The sequence below is a fragment of the Aethalodelphis obliquidens genome, unplaced genomic scaffold, assembly GCF_003676395.1.
Source record: "Aethalodelphis obliquidens isolate GAN/ISIS:26980383/991018 unplaced genomic scaffold, ASM367639v1 scaffold23, whole genome shotgun sequence".
Taxonomy (NCBI): Eukaryota; Metazoa; Chordata; class Mammalia; order Artiodactyla; family Delphinidae; genus Aethalodelphis; species Aethalodelphis obliquidens.
Genome location: NW_020837967.1, coordinates 10,308,067 through 10,322,000, shown reverse-complemented (window position 1 = coordinate 10,322,000; position 13,934 = coordinate 10,308,067). Strand labels below are relative to the sequence as shown.

At 42.6% G+C, this 13,934-nt stretch overlaps 1 protein-coding gene across 7 annotated transcripts in view; it reads right to left on the bottom strand.

Annotated features, from left to right (window-relative positions):
* Window positions 1–13,620, bottom strand: part of NRP1 (neuropilin 1) — a 140,278-nt gene extending 126,658 nt beyond the window's left edge. For 2 of the 7 annotated variants that reach the window (XM_027121763.1, XM_027121762.1), the window contains exons 1-3: window positions 13,355–13,595; window positions 12,249–12,766; window positions 8,705–8,879 (exon numbers count right to left, since the gene is read on the bottom strand). In XM_027121763.1, the coding sequence (XP_026977564.1) occupies window positions 8,705–8,879; window positions 12,249–12,321 (248 nt within the window). In that variant the 5' untranslated portion in view covers window positions 12,322–12,766; window positions 13,355–13,595. Of the gene's footprint in view, window positions 1–8,704; window positions 8,880–12,248; window positions 12,767–13,354 lie in introns of all 7 variants that reach the window. The other 5 variants (XM_027121766.1, XM_027121760.1, XM_027121761.1 and 2 more) reach the window with 4 other exon arrangements.
* Window positions 13,621–13,934: the final 314 nt, after the last annotated feature.

Below are 13,934 nucleotides of genomic sequence, written 5' to 3'. Positions count from 1 at the left end.
TCAATGGTGGCATAACCAAGCCATTCGTAGATTGCAACCCTGCCCATATGACCTGTGTCCTGTCTCATAGACGGGCATGCACGGCAGAGGGGCAATTATAACCCACGTCCCTGATTCTCACCAGAACACTTTTTCACAGGGAGCTGCTAACATGATGCCCTGACAGTCAGAAATCCCCAGTTCATGTTAATGAGCTAACACACACATCAGGCACGATGCTAGCACAGCTACAGAGGGAAATGAGGATGTGCCTTGAAGGACTGAACCAGTGTAGCCTAATGGTTACTCAGTAGGGGCCTCAGCCAGGGACAAAGAAATTGGCACTGGAATAAAAGGTAAGGAAAATGCAAATTTTTTTCCTTGGAAAAAAAAAAAAAGGAAGCTTCCAATCAGTGCTAACTCCCCCCACCCCCCTGCCCCTTCCCTCAGCTTAATGTCAACAACCTTCGATGAAAAATCAAGTTATGGGCTACCCCTTGTAGGTGCTACTACACCTAAAAAACAACATAATCCTGAATCAGACCAAGTCAACCCAGTGCCACCAACTTTGTGGGGATCCGTGTCCTTCATTGCCTTTGAGTCAAGAGTGTGTTCTTTCTTCTTTAAATTTGGAAATTTAGTGCTTTCTAATTTTGTAAAGCTATCTAGCCAGGAGTAAGATTTTGACCACATCTTAACTTTTTCCGTGCCATTTCAGTGACCAAGGGTATCTTACACAGTAGCAGGCCTGCTCACAGCATCTGGTGGTTACAGAGTCAGATGAGGACTTGAAATCGTGACTACAGTGACTGGCCTTTGCCTCCTCTGGCTGTTCTAAAGAAATGTAAGAACTCGAATGGGGAGACATTCAGCATCCTCTTTCAGACGGGACTTGGCTGTGCTCTCCGTGACATGCCAATCTATCACAGAAGCAACAAGCCATCACCTCCAACCTGTCCGGCTGCTTGTACAAGTGTCTGAACAGATAGAAACAAAATACTCTGGAGCATTGGTTTCTTCTCAAAAAACACTCTTCTGTTTCTCATAGGGACCCAGTGCCTTGAGCAAACATTCTCTCTTTAACCCTTACTGTGGCCAACACAAGTATCGAAATCTTACAAATAGGGGAGCTGTGGGAAAGCAAAACTTTCCTGCTATTTGCCTGAAATTAAGTGAAGGAGGGCTGGTTGGAAGAGAACCCAGTCTTCTTACTCCTGGGCTTGTGAGGATCTGGTATACAGCTGGTACAGCTGGTATCTCATATGTCCCTTGAACTAACTGTATAAATGGAAACTTTGTGCTGCCTGGTTACCAGGCCTTCAAATAAATATTGTATTTATGTGTGTTTTGTGTTTTCAAACTCCATCAACCGAAGGAACCAGAATTCAGATACACCCCCTGCCGCATCCACCGCAAATTTCTTTGCTAAGACAAGTCTTGACTCAGTGGAAAATCATCAATTTGTTGGAAGTTTCTGTGCACAAGGCTCCACTTAATCCAAACTAAGAGTTTAAAATTTAAGTCCTTCCTCAGAATCAGCTGGTTTGTATTTAAATTTTTGTGTGTTTCATAGAAGAAAATGGTTGCTGAATAAAAAGTAGTCTAGTAATATTTCATTCGAATTTTCGCATTCAAAAAGTACATCCCAAGCCCCTTCAATCACAAAGATGGAAAGATATTTGGTGTAGCAGCTGAGCATTTGGGGTCAGTTAATTTCACTTTTCTAAGCCTCAGTGCTATCATCTGCAAAATAGGATGATAAAAAGATTAAGTGAAATGAAGTCCGATGAAGCACAGACTGTTTAGTGAGCACACGGCAGCCACAGAGGACTAAGCAGCAAGAACCAGCCACGACGACTCCTTTCTATCAATGTTATGTGGCAGCCTGGATGGGAGGGGAGTTTGGGGGAGAATGGATACATGTATATGTATGGCTGAGTCGCTCTGCTGTGCACCTGAAACTATCACAACATTGTTAATCGGCTCTACTCCAGTATCAAATAAAAAGTTTAAAAAATTAAAATAAAAAAAGTTTAAAAATTAATAAATAAATAAATATTCTACTGATGATTTAAATTAAAGGAGAAAAAACACGCTGACCATAAATAAGATATAAGATATGTACAATACAGACCTGGGCTTGATGAGGAGAAAAACTACGTTACAAGCAATTGAATGGACAGAAGCCAAAAGATTTTTTTTTTCCCTCTCCGTGCTTCTGCAGCATTTAGTAGAATTCTGAATGAAAGCAGTTCACCTTCTGTGCTATCTGTGAAGACTAAATGACTTCAGCCATAAGCCATCATAATGTGTTTGGTGTGCTTCACAGCCAATCTGAGGGTTGTCCCGACCTTGTGTCATCCTAACTGACCTGGATACTGGACACAGTTCAATCAACCAGAGAAGAGCAGGAAATATCTTCTTCGGAGGTGCTATGTTCTGCCAGGTCACTGACTCCTACAGTCAGGATTGATTACAAACACCCAATTAAGAGGCATTTGGAACCTGATCTGAACACTAATCTTGTCTCTTGTTTTTCTTCAGGCTTAACGATCAGCCTTGATGAATACTACAACGACCATTAGTTAAGTCTATTTTATAGTCTCCCCCACAAGCACACACACACACATGTGTGTTTGTGTATGTGCTTCTCCGAAGGATGTCAGCACGCATACAAGTATCACGTTTTACGCTGGAAGGAAAGGAGCTGATAATACGCATGCCGGCTGCAGGCATATGTCTCCCTTGGATCAATTTTGAAGGGCCGCCTCCCCAGAATGAAATCTGGTTGGAAATGCCATGCACATGTTGATTCAATTGGATAAGATTTCAACTAATCTTCTCATAAAGGTTGCTTCTTTCAAATTACGGAAATGCCCAACACACAACAACCTTGTAATACTCAAAATTCATTATGATCCAATGTGATTGCTTATAGGAAGAAATAATAAAGGAAATTAATTTTATTAAACACATGGAGTTCTTTTCAAATTAAATCAGTGCTAATGCAGAAAGAAATCAAAAGGAAGAAAGTAGATGATTATCTGCTTGAGCAGCAACAAAGGATGCTGCAGGTGGTAGCAACCACACTGACATCCGCTGTTCTGAGAAGAGTTCATTTTTACCCATTCAATAGTTTTTTAATTGAATTTAGCTTGGTGGTGGTGCCTCTCACGTTGCCCATGTTGGGAAGTTACTTGAGATCAAAATCAGCAATGAAAAGATGAGGAAAAATAAAGCAAAGGAAGATCGTTCTGAATTTGCCTGGCATAAAAAGCAGGCTCTTGGACCAAAAACTTTGTGTTTATTTTAACATAACTGTAGTATAAGCAAGAAATATATTTCTATAGTAGTCAATGAAAAACAATTAGAAAAAATGCTTCAGTAAGACTGTTTTTGGATTAGAACATTTTTTTCTATCCCCATTCCAAAGAGTTTGGTGATCTTCAAAGGATAGTACATCCAGACTTCAAGACTATAGATGAGTTTTGTCTGATTTTGAAATTTATAAAAATGGAATCACAGAAGTCAGGATGGCAGCTGCCCTTGAGGCCAAAGGTCAGAGACTTAAAGTGGACAGGAGGTGGCCTCTTCCTAGGAAGCTGGAAACGTTTGCTCTGGTTCGGTTATATGGATGTGCTCACTTTGTAAAATTGTATCAAATGTTACACTTACTTTGTATATTTTTCTAGATATAGATTATAATTTAATATACTTTTATATTTAGTATAGAAAAAAGAGAATTACTTTGGCAAAAAACACCCACTGTTTTCCATAAAACAAAGTCCTTGTTTGCTTTGGTCTAAGTGATGCTCTAAAACCCAAGTCTAGGACTAGCGGTACGCCCATGCCTCAGATACAAAAAAACTCACTAATCAGGATAGATAATACTTTAATGCAATTTAAAAAAAATAAAATCAATGCAAAAATCCATGCTGAACAAAGATCAAAACAAAAAATATAACTTAGGGAAACCAGAAATGGAACTTTTAGTCCCCAAATTCCCTATAACAACAAAGTTACCATTGTATAATTACATTTTCAGGAAAAATCAGATTTGAGGAGCTAAGGGAAGATTAATTTTCATTCAGTGAGTTTATATTCTATGAAAATAAATGGTGTTTCAAAGTTTATAACAGCTTAGGAAATTTTAAAAGTAGCATTAAAGACAATGTGTGATTTAGTCCAACAAAATCCCTAGACTTGAGTATTGTCTCTACTTAATTACAGTTTTATGTGTTTAAACTTCATATGAAGTTACAAGACTGAAATCTTCCTTTGATTGCACTGAATTAAGAAAAAGACACCAATTTATTGGTTACACAAAGAAAAGGCTACAAATCGTAATGACAGAAAAGCATTTACGGGATGTTAGCCTTGCGTCTTGGTGAAATCCTACGAAACAGCCCTGACAAATCAGGCAGTGAAGTCAGGAAGTTGTCACTCAGAAGACCTCCCTTCTCCCCCATCACCACCACGTTTTTAGACTCTCTTTCTGGAGCTTCACATTCATTTTCCTAATGTTTTTAACCCAATGTCTGTGAAATTTTTATTGCTCCCCAGATGACATCTGATCTGAATGTAACCACACACCTCTTTGCTCAGCAGTATTTGTCACAAACCATTATAAATTATCATGCTGATAGTTTGCATTGCTGGGAAACCGGAAAAGCTCCATAAATTCTAACTACTGTATCAATGACATTCTTGTTTATTATGCAGATATAAAGTTTTATGAGAGTCAAGATGGCCGCTTTACCACCGAAGGAAACTCCAGTGGAGTAAAACCCAACCAGCTCAGTGTAAGTTCTGAAAATCATTTTCAACGCACCATGAACACTGCCTTCTGACCAACACTCTGCAGGTGGGTTTTTCTTTCTTTCCTGCTTTTAACTCTGCTTTGACACTTCACAAGCATGGAGGAGTTTGCTGGTGCAAAAGAGAGAAATCAGATTCCTCCTTTTCTTCTCCATTCAGAACATTCTATAGCCACCTCTGGTATCAACATCACAATAAAACCAGGCACAGACTAGCTAGCTAGAAATCCCAGCCCAAGATTAGCCTGCAGACAGATGCTCTATGGCTCCATGGATTGACTGATTGATACCACACCTTGTTCAATGAAAGAATTCAGGGAGTCCTCATATTATGTCTTTGATGCTTATTTGTAATGAAACCTGATTCAGGGGTGGCATACACATAGATGGTTGAATTTTTAAAGCTACCAGGCACAACTTGGACATTCATTTTCCTTAAGGAAATATCCTCCTCCCCGCCCCCCCGACATCCACTGTAAAAACCTTTCTGTAAGGTTAGCACAGGTTAACTATGTACTGGGCCAGTCCTGGTACTCTTCACATGAAAATATGTGATTGTGTGCATTTCACTGTATGGTTAAAATTATTAGAGTATATTTTAATTTCATGATAAAGAAAACAATAAAATAGAAATAAAGGTATTTTTCCTACCAGAGCTTGGTTATTTAATTACTTATTTATTCCTACACTCTAAGAAACAATTGTTTACTTGGGTCTCCAGGATGTTTTGCAATAAGCAAATTGTGAAGGAATCAATTTCTTGAGCGTTCCCATTATGAAAGCTGACTATTCGAATACCGACAGTTTCAAGAGAAATGCAGGATCATCCCATTATTGGATTAACACATTTAGTTTGCTTAGTTTCCTATGTCCAAATGTTCTAACAATCACCAAGTTGTTAAAGATATCCTAAGAATGATGATAACGGCTTCTGAGGGGAGCTTCTAGCTTTTCAAAGGGCTTTCATATCCACTACCCTATTTTATCTTACTATAAAACGGGAACAGCAAGTACTTTTTACAGCTATTAGACATATAATATAGCTGAGACAAGGAAAGACATTAAATATCTCAAATAAGACAAACGGCTTGTTCTTAACAGAAATGATAAGTAAAAGCTTCCCAGTTCTCTGAACGGGATGTGTCATCTCAAATACATTTTTGGAAGTAGCTTAATATAAACGAAAAAACCCCACCATCCACCAAACCCCCAAAATCTATACTTTTGCACATGCAACATAAACTCTGGAAGTCTATGAATTTATTCCTACAGGAGTTTCTGGTGCTTTCTATTTTGCTAGGGAATTCTAACCCCCTGTAGATTTTAAAGCTGTGGATTCTTCTCACAACCAAAAGGAGATAATTGTGCCACATGTGTAGAATTTTCAGCTGCAACCTTCAACAATAACCAGGAGTCATGTGGACCAGTCAGGAAAGATAGTGATGGCAAATGTCTTAAGTTGGTCTTCCTATATCATTTTTGGAATTTTCATTGATAAAACAATCAGGGAGCACCACTTGGAAACATGGCACAAAGGTATTTTCCAGGGCCATAATCTCCATTGATCATATCAAGCTAAAGGTATCAGCCTTCAAGACTGGGCAGGAGATGGCTCCTTCACAGAGAACAAATACTCACTTGCTACAATTAAAAAACCACCTTATTCTGTAGCATTAAAAAACAAAAACAAAACTCACCATCATAATTACAGAAACAATCTTCTTGGCCTTGTCAGCTTCTTGCTGATATCACTTAAATGGTCCCTTACTCTGAGTTATAATTATCCCTTTTCTTATCATGTTTAAATAACAAAACTAACAAAAAAGTTTGCTCCCCCCATCCTACCATACTCTACCTCACATCATGATATGGCAGAGAATTATTTAAGGCTTGCTGCGTGCCAGACACTTGTAAACACTTTACACACATTATCTCATTCAACTGGCTTCCCCTTCTTACACTCCTATGCAGCTGGGTGCTGGAGCTGACTCACACCAGCTCACAAGAACCAGATGTACACAGTTCTTTGCAAGTCTGTGCACAGTGACATCACTGTAGTTTGAAACTGGCCATGGTAGGAATATTTACACTACAGAAATCGGCAAATATCACAGATCAGGACTTGACCTATCCCCTCCCTAGATCCAGTTGTTAACATTGACCAGCACACCACTGCTAATAACTATTCTGAATTCCTTAACTATTATATTACATATATACATGGTCAAAACTCTCAGATCAGGAATTAGTAAGCATGAGTTTACTGAAATCTAACAGCACCTTATTTTGAGGAATAATGTTATTACTTGAGTATGTTTTACCAGAGTTTCTTAAAAATATCTCCTATAGCAGTTTAAGTATTGGTAAAATGCAAAACATAAAACAAAACAAAATAAAATGAAATGGAAAACAAGCCTCCAATTTGTCTAGGTGACTGACATTGTAAAAACCACCATACAGAATACTGGCCAAAAAAAAAAAAAAGAATTCCCTGTTTCCAAGAAGTTACTGGAACACTCTATTAATGTCAACCTTCACACAAGATTAAAAAGTCAATATAATGCCCTGAAGCACTTCTGAATCACAGAACAAAGATTCAATTGAAATTGGCATAATTTTACCTGCTGTAGTGTTCCACTGATTATTTGGAAATTGACCAACAGGACATGAATGTATGCTAATTCTCCAGGCACCAGATGTTGAATTAACCAGATGACCTCATCTCCCTGACCATGAAAAACTAGTTTACCCCACCAAACCAACAGGTTCTTGAGGACTTCTTGCAGGTGGGAATATTTTCATACTATTCTTTTCTTCTCTAAAAGGGTTATGTGTTGGCAAAGAAAATATTTTAAATAATGAAACTCATTTTAAAACTTGGGAAAACATATCAGTCTTTGAGAAACACTTTAGAAGTGAGATTTAAATAGATTACTTTCCTTTGCTAAAACTATATATCTAAACATCACTGAAGGTTGTTATTCAGGTTCAAGTCTCTGGAGAATACACCATGTGCAGTGTGCCAGAACAGGATGACACAGATAAGACAGAGACAGGTGGTCTGCTGCATGGATGTCCAGTGAGAAAAGCAAATCTGGATCTGAGTGGACTGCCGCTTGCAATGTTCAAACATACTTTCCAACTGTGGACAGCAAAACCTACGCACAGTTCTTTCATACCAAGTGAGGAAATATAATTTAGACTGTCCCTCTAGTGAGAATGTTTTCATAATAATGAAACCTGGTATAAATTGATGCTTAGTAACTTAACCATAGCAGGAGATAGGAATGCTAAAGAACATGAACAAACATTATATTCATCATGAATTAACAGTTCTTTTAGCATGTTCCATAAGAGATTTGCAGTTATTAATCTACTATAAAAATCCCTCATTAGACTTACCCTATAGTCCTCATTTTTTTTTCAATGACAATTTGCTTTGGTCATGTCAAACTCAGTAAGATAAACACAGTTCTTAGATCACAAAACATGCCCCAGATTTGTTTAAAAAAAATACCCGACCTCACCGTCTGCCAATGCACTATATGAGAGTGACCTACGATATTTAGTAAGAACTCAAGTGAGAGTTTGAGTTTCTAATTCTTCACCTTTCCAGGAAAAAGAGACACATATATACACATTTCTTAACAAAAGAGTTCCAAAACCAAAAGTGTTAACAGGAAAAAAGAGTATGAGAAATTACACATTTAAATATAATCTCCCTGGTTTAGGGAACTCAGAAATCACTTAACATAATTTAATTTCCATACCATTGACACATGATCTGGCCTAGATCAGAATCCCTCCTGGATCCATTTACATTCTAGGTGGTTCACAGACGTCCCCCCCATAGACACCTGCGCCCACTAGATGGTGCTGTGGCGCCCTGTTCAAACATTCTCACTTACTTGCAGTCTCTGTCTTCCAAATCGAAGTGAGGGTTGAAGTTAATCATAATTCTCTGATATGGGTCAGGAGCCTGAATCAGCCATTCACATTTTTCACTTGGGTGATAAGAATGAGGATAACCAGGAGATGTAAGGTACCCGGGGCTTTCAATTTTTATAGTATCTCCACATTTATCTGCAATAAAAATAATATTTTAGTAGACCTTTTCCTGACAACCAGTTAGGTATTCTAAATTTACATATAAATGACCGGTTATTAAACATTCCATAACTTTTTAAGGGGAGCTCCAAGAGGCGCTTGCAGGTCCTTCAGGTGGCGCCAATACCAACACGCCACCAAAGGACACTCTTTGATCTCAGGAAGTCGGTTCAGGAGGAGAGCGGACTGAGATCTGATAGGACTCCACCCCCACCCCACACAAAGTTCCCTCCCAAGAAAAAGGTCTTCTAGCATTAAAAACATTAAGTCCCCTCAATGGATGTTAACATGGTCCCCAGGGAGCCTCTGCTAGACTTAATTATCCCCCCAGAAGTGTAATTGCATTAAGGAGCAAGTTCTAAGTGAAGGCGACTAAAAGATGCTATTTGACCCTTTGTGTTGCTTTTTGATGATAAGCCTGGTCTGTGTCATTGATCAGTGGGGATTGTCATCCAGGATTTCAATTGGCTTAAAGCCAGACCTTTTGTTGTTGTTGTTTTATCTGCCTGTAAACCTAAGTGATTTTGAGTTATCTCTGCTTTTGAGATCCAGATCATCAGAGAACAAAGTATATGTGGTGAAGCAGAAATAATTCTGCTCTACTGCTCCAAGTTGCTCAGTCTTGGAGACCAGATCAAAGTAACTGGGCAGAAAGAAAAATAAATAGCTACACAGCATTAATTCTAATTACCTACAAGTTGGAAAAAAGCTCCACCACAGGGAGGTCTGGGTATCACATATGATGAGCTACACTGTCACAGTTTAGGAAAGGTGAGCTAACAAGTTTTGAGCCCTCCTTTCAAAAAACCCAAAAGCCAAAGTGATCCACTAAGAGCCAAAGAAACCAGTCTCTGGGCTGCTTTATTGTTCAGTGTGGACCCTCATTGTCACTTTTAATGATGGATTTCATATTGGAGAGCCTCAGCCTGCAATGCTGCCACATTTACTGATGCTTAATCTCGAGCAATAAAAATTTGGTGCATAAACTATGTAAGAGGAACAGGTATGAAAGCAGTGAAATATATAAGCCTATCAATCACAAATTTTCAGTAATGGTATATATAGATTTTAATATTGCATCTAATAGATTCCCTGTGGAAAGCGAATGGCATTCTTTGCTCTCAGCATGAATTTATAAATCTACAGAATTTTATTACAAGAAAACCAGGTCAAATGGAAATGAAAGATGAAGTGCACATCAAAAATGCATAAAGCTACATGCATTACAGAAATCATTTCCCATAAATTAAAAAGAAGACAATATAAATTACATTGTTTTTCTCAATTGCTAGATGTTTTTGACTTTGTTTCTTAGACTGGGGGTAGCCTTATATGGGTTTCCTTTGCCTTGGCTTTTAGAAGCTTAAGGTTTGCCAAGAAGAAATGATGTTGTAACCGGAGTTCAGAATCTCAGCTAATGATCATATTGGACTCTGTTATGTGATTCTGCCGAGGCTCTTGCATTATTTTAAATGTGCAGAAAACTTGGAAAGCGACCCCATCTCATTAAGTCTCCTCCAGCTCTGTACAAACATCATGGCAGTGTCTGGCATCTGTTAGACGAGTGAAATAAAACAGCACTGCTTGTAGCCACTCGACAGAGTCACTTCAGAAGACATTTAGGTGGATTCAGTACCACACCAGAGCTCTTTAATCTGTGACTTCTGAGAAAGTGACAGTGTAATAAGATAATGCGGACTCCTAGACTCCCTGGCTCTGTTAAATCTCTCTAACAGTTGATTAAGAAAGAGCAGTTTCTAACGATTCTGGACCATTAGTCCTAAATAAGGTTAATGAATTAATTTAGCAGACCCTGGTACTTGGAGGAGGTAGACATGGCTGGAAGAGGTCTGTTGAGCTACAGAGGCATTAACTGGCTCTGGGCCCTGCAAGCACAGCAACATGGGTTTAACTAGTCAAGTCACCGATTGAAGCTCAGGGTCTCAGCCTTCCCCAGATGTCTGTGAAGAAAATTAAGAACTATATATATTTCTCATGTATGTACATACACATACACCCACACACACAGACATATGGAGCTCACAACCTAAAGTCTGAAAGCTATTTGCACTGGATTTCAAATCCATCCTATGAACACCACCACCGATTTAATCTCCAGAGTTGTGGAGGCAGAGGTTGGGTTACTGTAATTTCTAAAGTCTAACCACTTGAGCTCTTTCAATTGGAGTGAATGTTATTTCGTTCCCTGCCGGACTATAGAAAGATGCCATCATCCGAGGTTCATTAATAAATTGAACTCCACATTCACAATTGTGTGTGTGTGTGTTTTGCTTCCAAGTGTATCTTTTAGAACACTGCTTGGTAGCTGTTGGGGAAATCGACTGCTTCAATCACGAAACCTCCAGAAAGCATATTAGAAAGATTAACTTCCATCGTAAAGATGTGATTTACATTCCTCTCGGTATGAACTCCTCCACTTGTGGTCTCTTATTAAAACAATATACCACCGTAAGTAGCGGATGGTCTTTCCTTCTAATTACTCTGATTGAAATCTAAGCCAGACAAAAGTAAATATTTGATAATTAGTTAATAATAATTGCTGAAGACTTACTGTAAAGATAATGCCATCCCCTTGCTCCCACCTACTTTACAGTGTAAGTCAAACGTGCCTACAACCAGATCCCATTTTAAAACACATTATTTAGGTTACAGGATACTGTTTATAACCCAGCACGGTCTTCCATTTACTTAACAGTGAGTGGTTTTAAAAGCTAAGTGGAAGCTGCAACTAGGTTGGGGATTTTCAGATATCCTGGTGCCTTACACCGTATATATCAGATTCCTTTATTGACACGATGTAACTTTCATTCATACTCCAGACAGATCAGGGCCATTTACAAAAGCGGAGGAGGGAGTTACATCCACCAGCAAAACCGCTATCTCCTGCAGGCACCCACCAGAGGAAACAGTTCGGGGGAGCTGCTCGAGAACCAGGAAGTTCTCCTGGTAAAGTGTTCATTAACTTTCAACAGCCATCAGATTTTTGAAAGGGAGTCTCATCTAATTTGCCTTTGGGAGGAAACATTATTAAGATAATTGGTGTGCTGCTCCGGGAAGGTAAGCAGTTCTGCCTTGTAGCAGAGGTAGGAGAACCTCCACGGCCAAACAACCAACTTCAGGAGGGAGTCAGAGCACTTGAAATCTCCCTGCCCTACACCGACTGATCTTATTGCTTGATTTCTCCGCCTGGATAAAAGTTTCCTTCGCCCAGGAGGCGGCTCTCCGCGGTGGATCCCGGCAGCTGGGCGCGGGTCCGGGGTCCGGACGCGGGCAGCCTGGAGCCGGGTTCACCCCCGTGGCCGCGCGTCTCCGCCTGTCACTTACCGTTGCGAAAAGCGCCGGCCGCCGAGAGGACCAGGGCGAGCGCGGCGCACAGGAGCGGTAGCCCCCTCTCCATCCTCCCTTCGCTGGGTTCCCGGGCAGACGCGGGAGAACCGAACGTGCAGGGAAAACAGAGCACCGGGGCGATCTCAACAATCCGGAGCGCTTCCACTCCTCCCAGAGCTGTAAAATCCTCAGTCCGTCTTGGAGAAAGGAAAGCGGCGAGGCAATGCCGTGATCCGAGAGAAACCCTCCTCTTTTTGTGTCTCAAGTCGCCTGCATCCTGTCATTTAGCTCCGGTTTCCTCTCTCTTTTCCCACACTTGTTCCTCTTCCAGGAGCCACTGCCCGGGCCATGTCTCAGAAAAAAAAAAAAGGGGGGAGGGTGGTGGTGGGAGGAGGAGAGACGTAGAGAAACGCACACCAACGCCAATTTCCAGAAAGAAAGAAAAAAAAAAAATCCGGCTTGTTTCTGGACGCGTTGGAGCCGAGGAGCTGGCGCCCAGGGGAGGTCCGAGGTGTCTGCGCGAAGGAGAGGAGCAAGCAATGAAAAGATGAGCGGGAGACGGAGTTGTTTCACCAACTGCACCCCTGCTTCCCCCACCTCCTCCTCCCCTCCCCTTCTGGAGCCCTTCCCTCGCTTCCTCCCGCCCCTCTCCCCGCACGGGCTCGCCAGCAATTGCCTGACAGGAGACGGGGAGGAACAAGTTTCCCTCCGTGTGCGTTCCCCGTGCGTCTGTCCGTCTCTCCCGCAGGCCCTGTTGGGACCTTCCCGGGAAGGGAGGCGCCGGGGGTCCGCGCCCAGGGCGGGCTGGCGGGTGTGTCTGGGGGACTGGGCGTCGAGGTCGGTGGCAGCGCCAGGGTCGAGCTGGCCCACCTCGGCGTGCTCGCTCGGTACCCCGGGGGGTCCCAGCCCAGGATCTTGGGGATCCGCCGCGGAGGCGTGCGGGGCGCTCGGGAGGTAGCGGCTGCTGCTCCCAACTCCGGACGCCCGGGAGGCGTCCGGGGCGGCCGGGTAGTGACCTAGGGCAGGAGCAGCAGGGTGCTCCTGGACGCTGCGGGACAGGCCCGGAGGGGCTGAGGAAAGCGCGGCAGGGGTGGGGGACGCACCCCGGAGCCGGGCGAGGGTCGATAGTGTCGCTGCCACGTAGAGCCGAGTCAGTAGATTGGCGCGGGCGAGGCTGTGTTGCGGCCCCACCCGGCCTCCCTGCCCGGTAAAGGGGCGCGCTGCTGGGCGCCTGGCGTGCTCGGGTGCCCGCCGCGCGCCGCGGGCTCCATTGTTACCCGATATCTGGTGTCCTCTCCTCTGGGTCAGAGGGGACCCTAGAGGGTGGGAGCTGGTGTGCCTTCCAGCTAGGGGGCAGTCGTCGCCCGACCCCGCCCAGCATCCTGACTCGGAGCCCAGGTGCTCGGGGTTTGGAAATTGGGGGTCCAGTGCCCCGGGTTCCTGTGCAGTCCGGGGGGAGGGGAACAGTGGCGGGGGCGGGGTTTGCTCCTGGCAGGGCTCTCACGGTACCAGTTCAGACCACAGGCCAAGGTCACGCCGGCCCTCCAGCTCCTCCCCCCCCCCCCCCCGCCTCCCACGGCGGCGCGTCCTCACTGTGGGCTGGATGCCCCCCAGTTCCATCCCCGAGGGCTTTCCGGGAACTGCTGCAGAAAGCCTCTGCGGATAGGAACAGCAAGGACATTT